This window comes from Globicephala melas, chromosome 3 (assembly GCF_963455315.2).
Source record: "Globicephala melas chromosome 3, mGloMel1.2, whole genome shotgun sequence".
NCBI lineage: Eukaryota > Metazoa > Chordata > Mammalia > Artiodactyla > Delphinidae > Globicephala > Globicephala melas.
The window spans coordinates 49,012,943-49,034,093 of record NC_083316.1 but is presented as its reverse complement, the minus strand read 5'-3'; the positions used below and the strand labels follow the sequence as shown (position 1 = coordinate 49,034,093).

At 35.5% G+C, this 21,151-nt stretch overlaps 1 protein-coding gene across 4 annotated transcripts in view; it reads right to left on the bottom strand.

Annotated features, from left to right (window-relative positions):
- Positions 1-21,151, bottom strand: part of IPO11 (importin 11) — a 214,953-nt gene that overhangs the window by 108,542 nt on the left and 85,260 nt on the right. For all 4 annotated transcript variants that reach the window (XM_060295810.1, XM_060295809.1, XM_060295813.1 and 1 more), the window contains exons 17-20: positions 15,079-15,112; positions 14,827-14,867; positions 13,412-13,528; positions 7,924-8,037 (exon numbers count right to left, since the gene is read on the bottom strand). In XM_060295810.1, the coding sequence (XP_060151793.1) occupies positions 7,924-8,037; positions 13,412-13,528; positions 14,827-14,867; positions 15,079-15,112 (306 nt within the window). The remainder of the gene's footprint in view (positions 1-7,923; positions 8,038-13,411; positions 13,529-14,826; positions 14,868-15,078; positions 15,113-21,151) is intronic.

Genomic DNA, 21,151 nt, shown 5'->3' with positions numbered 1-21,151 from the left:
AGTCTTTTTTTAATGTGTGCATGTTTTTTAACGAAGAATTTCTGCTAAAATTTTTAATGAATTAAGAATACAAAGATGGGGCTTCCCTGGTGGCGCAGTGGTTGAGAGTCCGCCTGCTGATGCAGGGGACACAGGTTCGTGCCCTGGTCCGGGAAGACCCCACGTGCCGCGGAGCGGCTGGGCCCGTGAGCCATGGCCACTGAGCCTGCGCTCCACAATGGGAGAGGCCACAACAGTGAGAGGCCTGTGTACCGCAAAAAAAAAAAAAGAATACAAAGATGGAAGAAGAGGGGGTTTTAATTTAAAATTCTACTTTGACTAATTACTGTCTTATGGAGGTTGACTCAGTATATCACACTAAATCTAAGCACTTTGAAAGAAACAAAAAGGATAGAAAGTCAATTTTTAATTCATAATAATCTCTGTAATCTGATAAACACAGAAAGGAAACCAAACTATCAAACACCTCCTCACTTAGAAAATAATTCAGATGTCAATATAGTTGACATATAATTACAATGCAACAAAATACATATATATTCCCCTTTTGATGACATATATATGTGTATATATATATGAATTTTTAACAGTGAGGTATAGATACTTCAGTGGAAATACATAAAGCTTATCCTGAAATATGTTAAGTTTGGCCCTTTCTATAACTAAGCATCAGTTGAAAGACTTTATTAAAGATTTTTCCAAAGGAAGAGATTTATAAAAATGTCACATTTCATAAAGTAGTAAATTGGGCCTTAAAATTCAGTTAAATTTCACTCTCCATAGCTCAATTCTTAACAGAACAAAAAAAAGAAAAAACATGAAGAAAAACTAGTCAAGTTCATTTTTAATATCAAGTAGACTTAATATTCCTAGGAATGTCAGAATCTACTTACTTAGTGCACATTCCAATGAGCACAGTATGCTAGCATTAGCAAAACTAAAGTAAGCAACTGCTAAAAACATAAGACTCTCTCAGTTAAAGCCTGAAGAAATTTACCTTTGTAATCTAGTGGCTTGAAGAATGTGTCCAATCCCAAATATGCAGCTTTAAGTAAATTTATTTGAACATTCTTTCAATCCACAACTGTAACTGTAAGACACTGTCTACAATACTATGAAATAATTACAGTTAGAGCTACAAGATGTTGTCTACAATACTATGAAAGCTCAAAAATAAAGTCATCAGTTATTAATAAAATTATCATAAATGCTTGAAGGGGGGAAATCATATTGTACTATAATTACATAAAACATAAAAGGAATTTAAAATTAGGTGAAAGGTATAAGGAAATCTCTCTGTACAATCTTTGCAACTGCCTGTGAATCTATAATTTAAGCTAAGAGGGGAGAAAAGTACAACACTCTCTAAAACTTGCTATTTCTCAGGTTATTGTCTTTGGTTCCCTTCTCATGTCCCATGTACATGCTGATAATGTCCAAATCTATTATCTCCAACCAAAACCTCTGAACTTCAGATACCCCAAATGACAGAGGACATCATCACCCAGAAGGCATCTCAAACTCTCAAGTATACCAGTGAACCAACTCATTGTCTTCCTAAAAAAAATGGTTCCTCTTCCTGCATTTCCTAACTCAAGTGACATGAATCACTATCTATCTAGAAATAAATTATATCACAACTACCTCCTGGTTCTTCCTCCTCCTCACTCCCAATCTAAACAATCCTTAATTCTATCTCCCTAATATTTTTCAAATTTTTCCCCTTCTTTCCATGGCTTTACTTCAGGTCATCATCTCTTTCATGGTTAACAGAAGAGCCTCCCAACTATTTCCTTGACCTTGGTTTAACTCCATTCCAAACCAGTGTCCCCACTGGTACACTGATTACCTTTCTAAAATACAAAGGATAACATTTCTTCCTCTGAACTTCAAGAGATGTTCTTTATGCCTTCCTAACCAGACCCCCACACCCAAGCTCAGGACTCTATGTTGCAGCTATACCAAACAACTCCGTACCAGAAATCACTGTTAACTTCCGCAGAAAGCTGACAGACTTAACACATGCATTTACTACTGTGCTCTCCCAAGATCCACTAAAAGGATATATGAGGATGTGCTTTTAAAGACCTAAAACCATAAGTACAAAGACAGCATAAGAAGAGATAAAAGCAACTCATTTTTGGAAGTGGGAAAGAAAAACAGATTTAGCAGACTCAGAAAATGAAAGCTCAAAGCCAGCAGTGAAAAAGGGCAAGAAACCACCTGATTTATATCACAGAAACTCCAAAAGACTCAGGAACTGATAGCTCAAGGTATTTTGGGAAGGGGAAGTTGAAGAGGAGGTATTAAAAATAATAGGACCTCTAGAAGGTATTTTAAAAGACATCTGATGACAAGATCTCATCCAAGTGCAACAGTCAACAACTGGCCCTCTCCTGAACCCAGTATAGAACTGGCCATTTATTTTCTGGTTAAGTAAAACAAATCGTCTAAAGATAGGGAGATATCAGGTAATCAAGACTAAGGATACTATATAAAACAGGGAGATATAACGTAACAGACGGGAGACTGATGGATCTTTCACTAAGGAAAGATCTGAAAAACACGGAACCAAAACATCTGTCCCATACAAAAAAAACCTCCAGCTAGATTATCCTAAAGAAAAAATCCACAATCAGCAAGCTTCGCATACATACTTAACCCTTCCAATTAGCTTTTTAGTGCTCACTCTTAAATTTATACAGACAAAATGTTGATATAGCTCTTTTAGTTGGGTAATGGCTACCTAACGATTCATTATACTGTTCTTCCTTCTTTTGTACATGCTTCAAATTTTCACAAGGGAAAAAAAAAAAGCAGGCAACCAAGGATCAACATATAAGATTAAAATATCTAATATGAAAAACAGAGAACAGAACAATAAAATAGAAAACAGCAACTTGAAGGAAACAGAGACCACACATAGAGATGAAAGCTTAGAAGAATACATCATTAATATCCTTGTCAGAATAAAAGATAACATTGTATTCATGAAAAAAAAAAAATGAAATGCTGTAAAATGATTATTCAACAATACAAAAAAGAACTCATCGAAGGGGGAGGGGAAAAATAGGATATGGGATGAAGAGACACAAACATGTATAAAATAATCAATAAGGATATATTACACAGCACAGAGAAATATAGCCATTACTCTGTAATAACTTTAAATGGAGTATAATCTATAAAAATATTGAACTATGTTGTACACCTGAAATTAATATAATATTGTAAATCAACTATACTTCAATAAAAACAAATAAAAATTTTTTAACTTAAAAAGAAAGAACTCATAGACATTAAAAATATTATAGCAGGAAAGAAAAACTCAATAGAAAGGGTGAATGATAAAGCTGAAGAAATACCCCCAGAAAGTAGAGCAAAAGGACAAAGAGAAGAAGAAGCAGAAATGAAGAAAGATACAGGGCTGGTTCATTCATCTATCATCTAAGTAATAAGAAGTTCAGAAAGAGACAAAAGAAAAACATGAAGGTGCAGAAATAATCAACAAAAAACAACAGACTTATCTAGAACCCAAGAACACGAGTTTCCAGTTTCCAATATACACCACATGTCCAGAACAGTGGAATAAAAATACACCCACATCATCATGAAATTGAAAACAGGAACACAGAGAAGATCATACAAGTTGTCAAAGGGAAAGGAGAGATGAAACATTCAAGAAACGAGAATTAAAATGGCTCAGGATTCCTAAAAGCAACTCTAGAAGCTAGAAGACAAAGGAAAAATGCCTCTAAAATTTTGAGGGATAATCTAGAATTTTACACTCAGCCAAACTATCAGTTAATGTGAAAGCTGTAAGACATTTTCACACATGCAAAATCTGAAGAAAACTTACCTCCCATGTACCTTTTGCAAAATGCCACTGGCATTCATGGGCTCCAACAGAAAGAGGAAGTAAAACAAGGAAGAAGACAGGTACAGAAAACAGGCATCCTATAGAAAGGATAGGCAAGAAGAACCCCTTAGATGACACTGAAAGGGGATCCAGTTATAACAGCTGTGAACAAACAGAGAGTAAAGCCAGGCCAGACTAAAGCACGTAAGAATCTTCCAGATTCCAAGATGATGAAAGTAATAAAATACCTGATGTGTGTAAACACACTGAGGGAATATTTAGATAACAAGTGGAGAGAATGGATTCAGTTACACAGAAAACTAAATATAGCAGGCAGAATACTAAGATGACCACCTATGATTCTTAACCTCAGTTGTACACACACCATTTGCCAGTTATTCATTCAAGTGCTAATTTAGATATTACTTTACAGATGTGATTAAGGTCCCAAACTGAACGACCTTATGACAGGAAAATTATACACGTAAGCCTGACCTAACCACATGAATCCTTTAAAAGAGAGTTTTCTTTAGTTACTTGCATAAAAGAAAGTTAGAGATTCAAAGCCTGAGGGGATTTGACAGCCAAGAATCTCCCCACTGCTGACGCTGAAGATGGAAGGGGCCATGTATCAAGGAATGTGGCTGGACTCTAGGAACTGAGAGGTGCCCCAGCTGACAGACAGCAAGTACACTGGGACCTCAGTCCTACAGATCAAGGAATTGAACTCTGCCAACAAGGGGACTGACTATAAAGACAAGTCTTCCTCAAAGTCTGCAGGGGAGAACTTAGCCTGGCAGACACCTCAATTTCAGCCTGTCAGACCCTGATCAAAGAGTACAGACAAGGTGTGCTGGACCTCTGATCTACCGAACTATAAGTTATTTTGGATGTTGTTTTAAGCCACTACTTTTGTGATAATTTGTTACACAGTAATAGAAAACTTATAAACTAAGCAAACAAATTATTATATAGGAGTGAAGATTAGGAGGATGGTTGTACAATAAAGAAAATTAACCATAACATAACGATATATGCCTTCAATAGCCTTTATATAGTCACACAAATAAAAACACTAAATAATGACGTAATTTAAATTACAATCTAACTATATTGGGAGGATGGGAGGAATAGGAGTCATACAGAGGGAAATGAAAGAATTAAAATTTCATCTTCTAAACAGGGTGGTCAAGAGATAATGCCTAAAATGCTTAAATCAAGAATGAACAATATAAGTATGTTACTTAGAGCTAGAGATAAAAAACCAAAGAGACAGGGCTATAAGTGTTGAAAGTAGATTCCTCCACCAAATAGGAAATGGATATACTGCTACTTTTCATAAAAAGTCTTCAAGAACTGACTCCTTAACCTATCTACATACAAAACTAATCAATACATAAACTCAAGGGCTTCCCTGGTGGCGCAGTGGTTGAGAGTCCGCCTGCCGATGCAGGGGACACGGGTTCGTGCCCCGATCTGGGAAGATCCCACATGCCACAGAGCGGCTAGGCCCGTGAGCCATGGCCACTGAGCCTGCGCGTCCAGAGCCTGTGCTCCACAACTGGAGATGCCACAACAGTGAGAAGCCCGCGTACCGGGGGAAAAAAAAAAAAAAAAAAAAAATTATATATATATATATATATAAATAAACTCAAAAAAAAAAAGTATCCCATTCTCACATGTCCAGGGGGCTTTACATATGCTGGTCAATTTGTTTAAAATATCTTTACCACTCTCATCCCTGAACCACCGTATCTCACTAACACCTCTTGTTCAACACTATTTGGGTATCACCTATGAAGGAAGCCTTCCCTGATGTCCCACCTCACCCTCCAGTCTAAGATGGGTAACCTACCAAGTGCCCCACAGCATCATGTTCTTATTGCTAACAGAGCACTTAGCTATTCAGTCTTCCCCTAGACAGCCACATTCACAAAGAGCTTGCCCTATTCATTTCTGCATCCCAGTGCCTAGTACCATGTATTGCATATTGCAGCTGTTCAAAAAATCTTTATTCAATGAATGAATGCCTACTTCCACTGAGGCCAACTACTGCAGACGAGTAAGTTTATTTTCATCCATTATTACACTCCTCAGTCAGAGACTATCAGTCTGGGTTCCCAGAATTTAAAAAATGAAAACAAAAATATACAAATACCTACACTAATATCTGCCTATTAAATTTTAAAATTCAAAGGGTGGCTTGTACACGAACTATATTTCAATAAATAAATAAATAAAAATAAAGTCAAAAGATGAATTGTTTTCCATGAAAGGAAACTTGCGTATAACCCTAGTATAATCTTCTCAAAGGACTGAAAAACTTATTTTTTTAAACACTTTTTTTTTTAAAATAGATTTATTTATTTATTTCTGGCTGCGTTGGCTCTTATTTGCTGTGCGCGGGCTTTCTCTAGTTGCGGTGAGCAGGGGCTACTCTTTGTTGCACTGCACGGGCTTCTCATTGTGGTGGCTTCTCTTTGTTGCTGAACACGGGGTCTACGTGTGTGGGCTTCAGTAGCTGTGGTTCACGGGCTCTAGAGCGCAGGCTCAGTAGTTGTGGCGCACGGTCTTAGTTGCCCCATGGCATGTGGAATCTTCCCGGACCAGGGCTCAAACCCGTGTCCCCTGCACCGGCAGGCGGATTCTTAACCACTGCGCCACCAGGGAATCCCCTGAAAAACTTATTTTAAGCTAGTCTCAATTTTAATATTAAATGTTATATGCTTTCTCTAGGAAGGGCAGATGATTACTTAGACGGAGGTTTGTATCCCTGGCCTATACAAATACACAGGGTACTTAAATGTCAGGATTAAAGAAAAAGGTCCTATATACTCCAAACACTCCATGCAAGTTACTATGGCTTCCTAAGATTTCCTGAGGTAACATTGCCTGAAGAGACACACCTCCCTCACAAAAATTGAGTCTAAAAACAAATTTGGCAGGGATATAAAGCAAAAGATATGGCAATCACTCTTTGTTCTGACACTTACATGAGCAATCTCAGGCTACTTGTTAACCTTCTCGTAGCCTTTCTATCCCCATCTATAAAAGGGATATAATTTTTCAGGATAATCACAAGAATTAAAGGATAGACAAGAAGAGATGCTAGGCCAGATATTTATTAAAAAGAAAGTACTTTAAAAAAAATTTTGTATCACTAATCAAGTATCTAAAGCTGCCTCAGGAATTTGTAACTGCAAAACTCATCCATAAATATTTAGTGAAAGAATGAATTTATGTTTCAAAAAAGTACCAAGGTAACAGAGAAAGGTTTTTTTAAAACTAATATTAGACAGGGTTTTTTTTAACTTATTAGAACATTTCATAGTATTAATTCTTAATTTCAAAAGAGAACTCCCCATTGGAAAAAATCTATCAAACTTTGGGGCAAGGCAGTAAAAATCACTTGTGCATCCCTGTAGCCAGATATTCTAAGTCTTGGCATTAAGTGCTTTCCTCACCATACTCTCACCATCAGACTATAATTCACTATAACAGTTCAAATGAGGACTACAGTCCCATCTCTCTCTCTCTCTCTCTCTCTCTCTCTCTCTCTCTCTTTCTCTCTCTCTGAAATTTTAGGGTCCTCTCTTCCTGCTGCACATCCCCATACCCCAAAGGCAAGATACTGAAAATCAAATTCATTCCTTCCCTCAAAAGCAATTCACCTGTTTTTCTGCCTTCCCAATATGTGAAAGGGAAAATTTTTATATTAAATCAAGGAAAGAGAGTGAAAATGGAGAGTAACTTTATGCATAAGAGTTCTGAATACCAGGGAAGCTGCATGCAAAGAACAAGTGACTGACTGCACAAATCACAAGTCTACCATCATTGGGGAAAACTACATCCAGTGAAAGAAATCGTCTTTTAAAAGTAGAGAATATTTTTATGTCAAAAAATGCCCATAGTAAACATATAAAAGGTATTTTTAAACTGTTTAGATCACACATGAGACAAATGTAAGACCTTTTACTATCACTGACAAAAACCACATGAAAACAGTAAAAAAATTTTAAAGAAGAAAAAATACTAAACTAAGAAACTGTGGAGAAGTAACTTACCTGAACAAGATGAATAAGCGTTGTCAAAATAGCACATCTCAACATATTGTGTTCTTCACTCTGCTTCCAAAGAAGAGGCAAATACTGTACCAAACACCCTACGTATGGTCGTATCTATCACAACAGGAGTAGAGGAAGCAAAAGAATTATATTAGTAAAGAAGGCGACTTACTTCAAGAAACACTGACAGACTTAATAGGTCCCAGGCAGCAAATATTTAATATTTACTAGATGTAATGTATTAAGCACATATCCTTTTAAAGATAAATTAGACATTACATAGAGACACAAAGCTCCATGGTAAATATTAACAATTTTAAACAAGTACCAAATTTATTGCATGAAATAAAATTTAGGAATAGAAAACAACATACTGAAGCCAGTTATTTCTTTAGAATTTAATAGAAAATGCTGTTACATCCTGGTTCTTTTTAATAAAACAGATTATCTAATTGGATATTATACTGTCTTAAAAAGAGTTAGCACTTACTCATTCATTCAACAATTACCTAATGGCATCTTCAAAGTATCAGGCCCTGAAGACTAGGCACCAAAAAGAAGAGGATATAAAGGTAGACACACAAATCCTTACAATGAAAAACAATAAATGCAAGGTGAAGGTGTTCACAAGGTATGGTAGAAACACAGGAGAAGAAACTCCTCTTCAAAGGATAAAACTGTTAACTCCACTATGGATTAAGCTCACCAGTTTTAAAAATATGCCCTTAAGCACAGCACAGCTTGACATTGAGCTTTTTGGAAAATGAAATGGATCCACACAGAAAATGGACACAGTGCTCCAGCTTCAGGCTTACAGTCACACAGTATTTGGAACTGATCTGATGAGAGTACCCTTGGTGATAAAAAGAAGTACTAGACTTTCACAGCTTGAGTACTATCTATCAATCCCACGGATTAAAATTTAAAAAAATGCTCCCAAAAAGAGTACGAGTTTCTTTATTCTGCTTATAGAACGTCATACACTAAAAGGGTAGCCAGAAAAAACTGTAGGATTTCTTCCCCCCGGGTTTGGGGGAGGAGGTACAGAAAGATAAGAAGTTAAACATTTGCCTAAATATTTCAGTGAGATAAAACTGAATAACTATTAAGAGACTATTTACATATAAATTCTCAATCATACTATTAAAATATTTATTGAGCACTTAATTTTGCTGAGCACTTAATTTTGCTAAGTGCTCTATCTCAAAGATCCCTCCAATTAATTTATAAAGGCAAACCAATTAACACATAAAGACACAGGTTTCAGAGTACCTAATGCATTCATATTCAACTAAAAGCAGCATATAACAGCATGTTCTACTGATAAGGAAAATAAACCAGCTTTTGTTTTGAACAAATTAGAGAGAATACTTTCTAAGGCATGGAAGAAAGGAAGTATATGCTATGAATTATAGATAGGGTAAGTAATAAAACCAAAGCACCCAATTACATTTGAAAGTCATGAAATATTTATATCCCAGTCCTAGTTATTCATTAGAATATATGATGTTCTAAATTAAAATTAATGCTTCAAAGACACTATTTCAAAAATCACTCATAGATTCAGTGTTGCAAAAGACAAAAAAAGAGTTAGCGAATCATCAAAAAATCTACAAACAATAAATGCTGGAGAGGGTGTGGAGAAAAGGGATCCCTCTTGCACTGTTGGTGGGAATGTAAATTGATACAGCCACTATGGAGAACAGTATGGAGGTCCCTTAAAAAATTAAAAATAGAACTACCATACGACCCAGCAATCCCACTACTGGGCATATACCCTGAGAAAACCATTAATTCAAAAAGAGTCATGTACCACAATGTTCATTGCAGCACTATTTACAATAGCCAGGACATGGAAGCAACCTAAGTGTCCATCAACAGATGAATGGATAAAGAAGATGTGGCACATATATACAATGGAATATTACTCAGCCATAAAAAGAAATGAAATTGAGTTATTTGTAGTGAGGTGGATGGACCTAGAGTCTGTCATACAGAGTGAAGTAAGTCAGAAAGAGAAGAACAAATGCTGTATGCTAACACATATATATGGAATCTAAAAAAAAAAAAAAAAAAGGTTCTGAAGAACCTAGGGGGAGACATAGAGAATGGACTTTAGGACACAGGGAGGGGGAAGGGTAAGCTGGGACGAAGTGGCATGAGAGAGTGGCATGGACATATATATATACACTACCAAGTGTAAAACAGATAGCTAGTGAGAAGCAGTCACATAGCACAGGGAGATCAGCTCCATGCTTTGCGACCACCTGGAGGGGTGGCATAGGGAGGGTGGGAGGGAGACGCAAGAGGGAGGAGATATGGGGATATATGTATACGTATAGCTGATTCACTTTGTTATACAGTAGAAACTAACACACCATTGTAAAGCAATTATACTCCAATAAAGATGTTAAAAAAAAAAAAGGGCTGGCGATTAGAAAACAAAGTGATGACATGAAAGCCAAACACATTCCCTTAGGGCAGGAGGAAGGTGGTTAAAAAATACATTATTAGGGCAACTGAGGAAATCTGAATATGGACTTGATATTAGAAAATAGTACTACATCAATGTTAAGTCCTCTGAATCTAATCATGGTTATAATTAAGAAGGAGAGGTCTAATATACTGGGTGAAGTGTCATGATGAAATTAGGTGAAGAATATATGGGTAGTGATTTACTGCAACTTATCTGTACATTTAAAATTTTTCAATGAAATGATGCGAAATAAAAAATACTACGCATATACATTCTGAAAATGATTATAACATGAGTTTTTTGGTAGACCAATTATCAGTTATTTATATAATATTTAAAAAACACGTGGAATTAAGAATGTTTTATAGACATTGGGCTAAATAACCCTATAACAGAAACTGAACCGCAAGCATTAAACAATTGAGACGAAACAGCTCTCATCTTTTGGCACTTCTCCAAAGAAAACAGAATGGGGGGCTGGGGGGGTGCCTACTATGAGCATTATAATTATACTCTTATGAGTTAGTTCATTCTAGATAGGGAGATACCCACTTTCATTCATAACACATTAAGAAAAACGTGATATATACACTACTGTGTATAAAATCAATAACTAATGAGAATCTACTGTATAGCACAGGGAACTCTACTCAGTGCTCTGGGGTGACCTAAATGGGAAGGAAATCTAAAAAAGAGGGGATATGTGTATACGTATGACTGATTCACTTTGCTGTATAGCAAGAAACTAACACAACATTGTAAAGCAACCATACTCCAATAAAAATTAATTTTAAAAAAGGGGAGAAAAATACTTTGAGACAATTAAAAAGAAAGAAAAACATGTGAAAATCAAATATGTGACAGCCTAAAAAATGTTTTAGCAAAGGCTCCATTCACAGGGGAATTTAAAAAGTAAGTCTCTAATGAAACCTCATTTTAGGTAACATTTTCAACCGAACATTTACTATTTCACGCTGGCCCTTTAATTTTTAATTTTGTTCTTTTCCTTTAGAAATGCTTAAGTCCAAAGACTATCTACCTGACATTACACCTGATGATTAACACATTTTTCCTGACTGTGCATTTATGGGATCCCTGCACCAGAATAATTTAATTATAGGTTTTCAACTATGCTTTTTAAAAGTAGAGGAAATATAATCTTCAAATAATTGCAAGCTATGGTATAAAAATTGTGAGTTCCCTAAAACTTCAAAAACTATTATGTGTCAGAAAGCACTGTTGTAAGATGGCTCAAAATGTTTGCAACCTAGTAAACAAAAATCAAATTCATATGTAAATGATAGCTGAAGGATATATAAATGATGGTGTTATTCAAAGGTTAACACGGGAAAATGTTAAAGAATCTACTAAAAACATTTTTCGTAACCCTTTCCTACCTGCATTCTGAAAACAAAAAGTACTACTGGATAACTATATCTTATTGCTATTTACTAATGATATAGACACCTGAGCTGCTTAGGCTATTTGTGTTACGAAAGATGAGTATGGATAAAAACAAAAGCATTTTTAAATTTACTAAGCAAGAGTAATGGGGGGAAAAAGGTTTAAAGGTTTGGAGAGATGGGGGTAAGAAAATACATTTCTAAAAGAAGAAAAAAAAATATTCTTTAAGAAATTCCCATTAGTCAGATGATATCTAAATAAAATTATAAAAATGTGCCAAATCTTTCTTATATAATCAATTTTTAAACAACTTATTGCAATTGTATGGTGATCTAAAGCATACAGAACATCTGTAATAATTTCGCACTCAGAAATCATTTTTTGTGTTTGTGAGTTATCTTTAACTTTACCATTTTATACATGGGGACACGAGGTTAAAGACCTTGCTCAAGATAAAGAGCAGAGACAGGGACTTGAAATAAGTTTAAAACAGTCTCAATGACCAAACTCTCTCAATGTTGTTTATAAACCAATATCAAAATGAAATAACGTAATTAATGTAATAAGAATCCCAAGTGTTAAGAAAACTGTAAGATATTACTACTTTGAGACACCGGGACTCAGATCTGCTTAAAATGATCAACGGTCACTCAAAACTGCAACTGCTGTTAACATACTATAATGCTGAGTTTGAATACTGTCAATGCCACTCAGATGTCTGAACTTCGGTAAGTTTCTTAAAGCCTCTAATTTTTTGAGATAATACGTTCTAATTCCCACCCAAAGGTTTTTGTGAGGATTAAGTAAGAAGTAAATGCAAATCATCTGGCACAGAAGTTGGAAACTTGTCATTACTCAACAACTGATAGCAATTTTCATCAACTGCTTTAGAATTAATAAACAGGTTCAAGGTGTCAGAATTCACTAATGAATTCAGGAGCAGTCTTCAGGACTGTGGACTCGAGGTACTATCTTTCCCTAATACCTCACAGATTTACTCAGCGCGTTTCAAATAAAAATATGCACTGGTAAACTTGGATATAAGAAATTACAGAAAATTATACTGTGATTCCTGGATTATCAATTTTTCACAAAGATTAGGAGTGATAAGGGAAGCTGAATACAGTTAAATAATAATCTACTGTTAAGAACTTTACATATCATTTTTATATTAAACCAGTCACGGATATAATGTGGACTAGACTGCAAAACACACTCAATTTTTAAGGTACAAATAATAGACTTCTGCGAATATTTGCATTTGCTGACAGACACTTGTGACTATGCACTCAAACACACTAAATTTTAAGAAGTATTATTAAATATAAACTGAATTTTCTAAGAGATATATAATTTTGCTTTCTAATAAACACCTCTACATTGCTGATCCAAGTTTTTATTTTTTAATTTTAATTTTCTTAGGTCATTTTATAAAAACTCAAGCATAAATGTCAATTTTGATACATAACTGAAATCACAACCTATGAGAATCATTTTAATGATGTTTTAACACTTAAACAACATATATAAAGCAAAGATATTAATGAATTCTATATATACTCTACTTACTCCTCTAACATCTATTTTCATGCTTTACAACAAAATTACCTGCATGTTTACTCTTTCAATCACACAAGAAAGGACATGTAAAACATGCATCTTTGTGTCACATTCTGTAACTTGCTGCAGTAACTGAAAAAGTAGTGTGAACATGGTTTCCAAATACTGTAGGTAAAAAGAAAAAATAAAAGTTTGGAATAGAAATGTAAAAACTTTTACATAATGAAATAAGAAATAAAACTAAATCATAATATCAAAGCAATACAAGACAAATAGACAAAACCTTAGCATTACCTATACAACTTCAAAATGATCAAGGTGCCAATATTTAGGGCAGTGATTTTTTTCTTTATTGCTGTTAAATGTGTCCATTTTAGAATTTAATTCATCTAGACACTGAGTAATGTTTTCAGAGGAAAACTGTATCTAAACGTTTTATGTATAAATTTTATACTGCTAAACCCAACTTTTAACAGCGCTTTGTCATTGGTTTTCCACATATGCCTATTGTTCTGCAAAGTCTACTCATTAAAGCAAAAGGAATGCCATTATTGCAATCACATACCAGCTGTCTCATGTGGCCCTTAACATATGCTGCGCAGAGATATAAACTTTTGTAGATAAATACTTGTAATTCTAAGAACAACAGAATATTTCTGATTAGGAAATCGAAAACAAAAATCCTATGTCTGGCTTTTAACTCCTACATCTTGAAAATTATAGTAGGAGTTAACAAATCACAGGATGCCAGATACATAAACATTTGTTCTTTCACATATCTGGTTCATTTTTATATAGATTGGTAAAACATATTTCTTTCATCCAAAAATACCTAGTGATTCTTTTATTAAAGAAAAATTTCTGCTCTACAAGTTTTCCCATCTATGACCCCATAAGAAATATAAGTAGACATTTTATCATAAAGTTTTCTTCTTGTTTAGTCCTCTCAAGAAAAACAAACACTAACGCGCCAACCTTACTGACATATTTAACAAGAGCTCACTGAGTACCAATTATGTGAAAACACCACGCTAGGTGCTGAGAGTTGAGTGAAGGAAAAAAAGAAATGAGTAAGACTTGGTATTCTGCTTTTCAAGTAATTTGCAATCTAGTGTAGGATAGACATACATACACAGACAACAGAGGGGGATAACCTAAGGATGAAAAGTAACAGACAAACATGAAGTGAAATTACTGTTTTATAATTGTGAGAAAAAAAGTTCAGCAGTCCACTCCAAAACAGATGACAAGATAACTAAACAAAAAACAAGCAGAATAAAAGTAAACTATTTCAAATTAAAGTTACCAATAAAAGCAATCACTTCCAAAAAATCTAATATACTTTTCAATGCAACTTTAATAAATAACTGATACTACATATATAATTTCAGCTATAAAATAACACAACATTCTAAAAGACATAAGCAGAAATTGTTACAAAACCTAGAAATAAATATTCTTACCGGTAGAAACTGATCTGTTCTAAACTCAAAATCATCAACAGGTGAAGAGCAGTTAAGGAATACTGAGAATATATGAAATTCAGAATATATGAAATTTATCAGGATAAAGTATATGTAAAAACCAAATACAACAAACCAATCCAAAATTACATTTTAAACTACCTCATAAATTAATTTTAAAAATAAGTAACAATTTTAAATTGTTGTTAAAATTCTTTGCAATGAAGTGTTTTAAAAGTTTTTAAAGGATATTTAACTTCAGAGTGGTAGCTGTTTCAATACGGACCTAAAAGAAAGTATACTGTGAATTACGAATCATTCTAGAATTACTAAACATCATTAATAATGAATGACAAAAAATTTACTGCAAATCACTTTCTCTACTTAAAGTCACAGAGTACATTAACATCTAGAAATAAAAGGACATTCTCCTTATTTAGCAAGGACTAAAAAGAAAAAGTAAAATAGTGTCAATTCCCACCCTTCTCAGTTTCCCATAATTTGCTTAAAGGAGTCTTTAATCCAGTGAGTGCTTCCAGGAAGAAAACTAATTTGCCATAACACTGTGGAGAGTGTGGCACTGAGAGAAAAGAGTGTGAAGATGGTGTCAGAGGGAAAGGGAAGGTTGAGAAGCAGAGAAGAGAAGCAGGAAAGCAGGGTGGGCTTGGAGAAGCCGGTGGATGTATAAGTGAAGAGTGAGGGAGGAGAAGAGAAGGAAGAGGGAGGAGGAAAAAGCACACAAATTCCCATTTGTAACCTCAATTACAGGAAGTCCCTGAAATAACCAAAAGATAAAGTCTGATATTTTCTAAATCCCAAAGTTCACAAATACAGAAAGGTTTGTACAAGCTCTTAACCTTGCCAAATCACACTTTCTTTGTGTATCAGCATGTTACCTGGGAAAATCATATCATGACAGCATAATCTTCCTATTTCTTTTAGAGTTTTACCTGTGACTTGACCAGCTAAATGGGCATGGGCTACCACACTCAGTTTCCACACCAAGTAACATGAACTCAAGCCACGATTAAATGCTATACGCTGCTCTGTAAAATAATGTATCTAAAACTTTTATTTCCTGGCTAAGAGCCATTACTTTCTTAGATTGCTGCTATGCTTCCCACACCTGTAACAGCAACTGGTTTTTCCTTTGCAGCCATTTTCCACAAAGAAACAGTTTTGATCATTTTATAGGAGTTTCTGAGGTCTTGAGGTGCTGATTAGGCATATTCATCAAATGTTAAGTACTCTAGTTCCAAATCCACAGATTCTAAGAGCCTCGAGTGCAGATGTTTTCTCACCTGCCTTTTCTTTTTATTCACTGTTTCTAAAGGTAATATGAATATTTCTAGATTTTTTAGTGATTTAACAAATGTGCTGATTATCCAATACATGCAAAGCACTATGCTAAGTGTTCTACTATGAAATGACCTAATGAAAAGATGACATACTCATGCAATTAAAAATATTCAACAAGGAACTATAACTCCCAGGCATTGTGTTGGGTGCTGTGGGAAAAAATGCTGAGTAAGACACACCTAGTCCTTGTCCTCAAAGAGCTTACAATCTAGCAGGGGAAAAAAACACCCAGATATTAAATAATTATCAATAAAAATGGCTAATGTGAAGAGCTTAAGAACAGGATAATCCCCCTGAGGACATGAACTATTTCTAGTCATCTTCAAATTGTCAGCATTTAGTACAGTGTAAGGCATATAACTGGCACTGTGGCAATAATTTAATTCACAAACACCAGGACTTGAAAGTGCCCCCCAAAAGGAAATCAAACTGTCAGCACACTAACCCTTAAATCTCTCTTGATCTTCCTCCACAAAAGGACCAGAGATGCATTTAACCCATAACGATGACATTTACATAAATAAGTATAGGAAAGAGACATCTGAATGAAAACTATCTGTGTTTTCCCTCCTAACAAAGGGAAGAAGTCAGTGCAGTACTGCATGCAGAGAAAAAGATGAAATTAATCATGATGCACTCTAGCTTAACTGCAAGACTAGGAAGCCAGATCATAAGGGAAAACAAAAAGCACACAGTTTAAGAAAAGAGAGAAGCATTTAAAATATGACAAACACAAATAAGAACAAAATTAGCTATTCCTGAGCTATAAAAGAAATAGGAAGTACTTACTGCATAGAGACAATGAACTTTGCAGCAATTCACAAGTAACAGGGAAAAAAAATCAGGACCTGAATTTACAGAATGAATAGTTGGGGACTGTGACAGAAGATTGGCAGAAGATCATCTAACACAACTTCCAAGACATGATTCAATATATACTTGATAAATAAATGCAAGAATACGAAACAAAACAAAAACAATCTTCCCTTAACCAGACTCCAAACATAACTTTTCATAGAATAAACCTAGCTTTTTGAAGGAGAATGAAACCCGAAGTATCCAGAACCATATCGAGACTGTAACTCAGCCTGAGTCTACCCTACCCCTTCAGCTGAAACATCAGAAAAGTTCTAAGAAGATAACAAACTAATTCCATACTGGGGCAAACAAGTGCCATCAAGCCATCAGAATCATTGGAAGAATCCCAGAGAAGCATGACAGCAACAGAGAAATGAACAAGAAGAAATCACAGGTCAACACTACTTCCAAAGAAGACTGCTACATAAAGGCAAGAGTAACCAGAAACTTCGGTGTCCAGCATGAGAATGAGCCTTGGCATAACTGTCAGGGTGGTTGATTTGAGTTCTAGGCTTGGAGCAGCCTAATGCTTGACCACTACTACAGCCTGCCCATAGCAGTGAAGGGAATTCCACACACTAGAGGAGTGAGCATGGAGCTGGGACCTGAAATAAATGGCAATGTCTCAGGGACTTAAGACCACCAGGAAAATGTAAGTAAGGCAAACATGAGAGAATAATTATGAAATAGATTATATTTCTCTGCTGAAAAGAAACAGAATAATAATTTTATAATGTTTTATCCTTATCTCTTAACTCTTTCAATAAACATTTTATAATTTTCTGATTCCATGCTAGGCATGGAAAGAGATACTAATATGAATAATATTATCCTACTCATCGGCTCTTTTATTACTTGGTACTATTATGGTACTATTTTTACTCTATTATGCAGTCAAGATCACTGAATTACATATTTTCTTCTGAAATACACATGTAAATAACTTTCCTAAAAGGATAAAAAGCACCTTCCATATTTTCATCTCCTTTTAAGAAAAACATTCTAAAGCTCATTTTCATATAATATGGATACCACACACATCATTACAAAACCAAAATGGACTATAAGAAAGTTACTAGATTAAAGTTTCCTTTCTTCCTGGTTTTAGAGTGCCCTAATACCTTGATGTCTCAAACACATTTTTTTTTTTCTTTTTGCGGTACACGAGCCTCTCACTGTTGTGGCCTCTCCCGCTGCGGAGCACAGGCTCCGGACGCGCAGGCTCAGCGGCCATGGCTCACGGGCTCAGCCGCTCCGCTGCACGTGGGATCTTCCCGGACCGGGACACGAACCCATGTCCCCTGCATCGGCAGGCAGACTCTCAACCACTGCACCACCAGGGAAGCCCTCAAACACATATTTTTGATATTTCCTTCGGAAATTACTGGGTTGGCCCTAAAGTTCGCTCGGGTTTTTTCCACAACATCTTACCCAACGTATTTGCTGAATATAAGTGAATTTAGAATTCATTTTGTGAAAACACAGACTAACACAGAGTTTAAAACCTGTAACAGTTTTTTTGAGACACAAAGGATGGTCAAGTGGGAAAACTTGAAACTGTAAGAAAGTGTGACAGAACTGGGAGACCCATATAAGGCAGAAGAGTGGAAAGACAGGAGAATTTCAATGTACCTTGTTAAAAATACCTCTGCCCAGATCCCAGCTGCACCTCCCACAGTGAATTCAGGGTTTGCTACAGTCATGTACATGCCACTCAAAGTCCCTTCTTAAACTCCATCAACTGGCTTTCCACCTGAAAAACTCCCTATTTCTATGCTGGTAGTCAACCTGCCCATGAAGATGGCCTTTCCTCTGCCTGACAGACAATAACCCCCACACACCCCACCCCCAAACTATAAACCTTCTGGCTGTACCACAGTCTACATTATACACTGCCTCTTACAAGGCTGAAAGAGTACACTGATGCTAATTTTTAAGTAGCTTCCTGCTTGTTTTATTGAAGGTTGCATAAATAACCTAAGTAAAACAAAAAAAATTTTTAATTACTTATAATTTCCGAAATTGAAAGGTTATTACTGGATCAGAAACCTTACCACTAAAGAAACCAAATATGTAAATCAAATATTCTGGTTAGAGAATCCTCTGGGGTTCCCAGGAAAAGAAAGTTCCTTTCACCTAAAATTTAGTCATTCTGTTTACACTGTGGTAACAACATTCTCAAATCTGAAACTTGCCATAAGCACTGCATCTACTAAGTAACATGTTCTAAGAGGGATGGAAGAAAGCATGCAGAAGATATTTTTTAATGGATTTTTCAATAAAGCATTGTACCACTGTTGTCCTTATAAAAAATTAATAAAAATGGAATCTTACTTGATATCATGTCGAAAAATAAATCCCAGATGGAATAAAGAACCACGTGTGAAGAAAACGGATTTATTAAACAAGAAACAAAAAGAACAAAATCAAAAAAAGGAAATCAATAAATCCAATTATACTGAAATTAAGAACCTCTGCTCGGGACTTCCCTGGTGGCGCAGTGGTTAAGAATCCCCCTGCCAATGCAGGGGACAGGGGTTCAATCCCTGGTCCGAGAAGATCCCACATGCTGCTGAGCAACTAAGCCTGTATGCCACAGCTACTGAGCCTGCGCACCACAGCTACTGAGACTGTACTCTAGAGCCCGCGCACCACAACTACTGAGCCCGCATGCCACAACTACTGAAGACCAAGCGCCTAGAGCCCATGCTCTGCAATAAGAGAAGCCACCACAATGAGAAGTCTGTGCATCACAGTGAAGAGTAGCCCCCGTTCACCACAACTAGAAAAAGCCTGCAGGAAGCAACAAAGACCCAATGCAGCCAAAAATAAATTAATTAATTTAAAAAAAAAAAGAAGCTTAGAAGTTAAAGTTTTCAAAGTAGCATTATCTTACACCGAATCAAAATTCCCAACATTTATTACAAAAAAAGTTTCCAAATACTGCAATATTATAAATGCTTGCCCATTATGCCTAGATCAAGTTTTAATTGCTAAATACTGATGAAAAGTTATAACACTATTTCAAATAAACCAAAAAAATTTCACTCAATTTGCATTATATTCCTCCAGATCAAACAACACTATCATGCAACTATCAGAGATATTTACTCTACCCAGTAGCTTCTGACATTATAAAATTTTATAGAGTCCTGAGTTAGGGGGTTTTGAGTACAAGTCACCCATTCTCCTTGTCTGGCCCTGCAATAAACCTTCTTCTGCTCAAAAAAAAAAAAAAAAAAAAAATTTATAGAGTCCTATACCAACTGGGGAAGTTGCTTTCTCCAGTTGCTGCACTATTTCTATTCTGCCACAGCAAGCCTTGTAATAACACGGCTATAAGACTAGGAAGCCATGTAGACAACTAGTTAAATGTATCCCAACTCCATAACAGCAGCAATCAAGCAAGAGAACATAGACTCTGAAAGCCAAAGAAGATTTAGATTCATCAGAATCTATATACTTTGTGTGTGTATATATGTGTATATACATACAAATGCACTCATGTATGTTTGTACATGTATGTCTGAATGCCTGTACATTGTTGTGTATGTCTGTATGTATAAGGTATCTTCCCACATTTCATTAGCCAGCGTTTCTCACAGGTTGAAATTAGAATAGTATATCTTATATACTATTGATCTTAAATGTACTTAAAAAAAGGGGGGGGGGACACAATGTACGCACCATGAACTTAGTGTCTTACAAAACACTGTCTTCTTAAGAAGTTATAAGAAAATAATTCTGGCAGGCCAAAACTGTAAAAGTGTAAAAATGAGATGCAGCCACTGGAAGACATACAGGAAAAGGGCAAATCTATATCTACAGCAGCATTTCCTCAAAGTATATTCCTTGTATATTAATGTTTTTGTCACCTTGGATAGTCACTACACAGATGTACATTTTAAAGATTCTTATGGGTCCTACAGTAAAGAGGATTATTTGAATATTTAGTCCAGTGTTTTCCAAACTTAACTGGCCATGAAACCCTTTTCCCCCAATAATGTTTACTGATGTGACAGATTTAACGTTCTGCTTTTAAAGTGCTGACCTAAATGACTCATTTTCTCTTCACTTCTCTCCTAATAGACTCATTAAAAAAAGAATA